The following is a 1227-nucleotide window of genomic DNA, read 5'->3' on the forward strand; positions in this document are numbered from 1 at the left end:
AAACCGCACTGGACAGCTGGTGCTGAGCGTGCTTTTTTATTAGAACATACGCTCGGTTTACTAGATTCTTCGGATTTGCAGAAAAAATAGGTGTGATTAGCAAGGTGGTTGAGCGTTACTAAATCATGAATCGGCGATCTTCAATGACCTTGAAATTTTCTTCACTTAAACAAGCAGCCATCAGCAATATATCGCGAACAAGTGCCGCCGGCCTGAACTAAATCCCTTTGCAATCATTCGATCCAAAATCCCATAGTTTTGACTCAATGAATGCTGATTTGCGTCCAATGATCAACCAATGGAAAGCGTCCCTGCCTCGATGCCTTGTAGGCTCGAGAATGCGGGAGGTCTGAAGTTGGTAGTCCATTCTGTGGAAGCAGGTTTCATCTCCATCAACGACCACATGGGTGTAATAGAAACGTTTAATGAAAACTTGACCTCGGGCAAGAAGCATTTCCCATAGTAACTCCGAGCCAATGTGCCTTGAGGACATTTGGCCTTGTGACTGACTCCTGGTTGCATATAAATCCTCTGGATTCAGCGAGTCAGGCCATACGTCAGGCATGGCTCAGGAAGACTACTTTCTATCTTGAGTTTGAATATTCCTAAAGAAACACAAATTTGATCGACTGCTTTTTAACGTTTTTTGGGAAGGTGTACTTTTGTGCTGGCTTCCAACTTGATCTATCAGTGAGCCAGAAAACTTTGACAAAAGGCATGCCAAAGCATGCGGAAAATTTCAGTAATGCGTAGCTTCTTGCCCAGCTTGAAATCGGATTGAAAACAATGTGGGAGACCATCAGGAACAACACTCAGAGAATCGACTAAGCTGATGCAGGTTCCATCGCGTGTAAAAGCGCATCCAAGATACCTGGAAGGTCTAGGAAAATTCTGAAAACAGAGTCCAAATTGTTATTTTGAAAAATAATCGAGGAATATCTAGCAGGCCAGCTAATATTTTGCACGATATGGAATTATTGTAAATGAGGTGCCCTTTAAATGGAGCTCCCGTGCAGTCTAACTCCACAATCTGCACCTAGATCCTGCCTTTTCTTCCGAAAACTCACCTTACTGCAATCAACAACGCGTCGGGCCTCTGCTCACTCCCAAGGGACTGATTACTCTCTTCAGAGGGACGGAGTACACCACTGGCTCCTTCGCTACTGTTTGCCGTCTCTCCTAATCTTGCATACCCTACTATAAGTCTGTTATACCAATCGTTTCAAT

The 1227-nt window shown here is 44.0% G+C and overlaps 1 protein-coding gene across 1 annotated transcript; it reads right to left on the bottom strand.

Moving 5' to 3' along the window:
* Positions 1–217: 217 nt before the first annotated feature.
* T265_12246 (hypothetical protein) lies at positions 218–565 on the bottom strand (the record flags this gene model as incomplete). The annotated part of the gene is made up of 1 exon (XM_009179469.1): positions 218–565. One exon carries the CDS (start codon positions 563–565, stop codon positions 218–220), a length of 348 nt encoding a protein of 115 aa, XP_009177733.1.
* Between the last annotated feature and the right edge of the window lie 662 nt (positions 566–1227).

This window comes from Opisthorchis viverrini (genome assembly GCF_000715545.1).
Source record: "Opisthorchis viverrini unplaced genomic scaffold scaffold9550, whole genome shotgun sequence".
NCBI lineage: Eukaryota > Metazoa > Platyhelminthes > Trematoda > Opisthorchiida > Opisthorchiidae > Opisthorchis > Opisthorchis viverrini.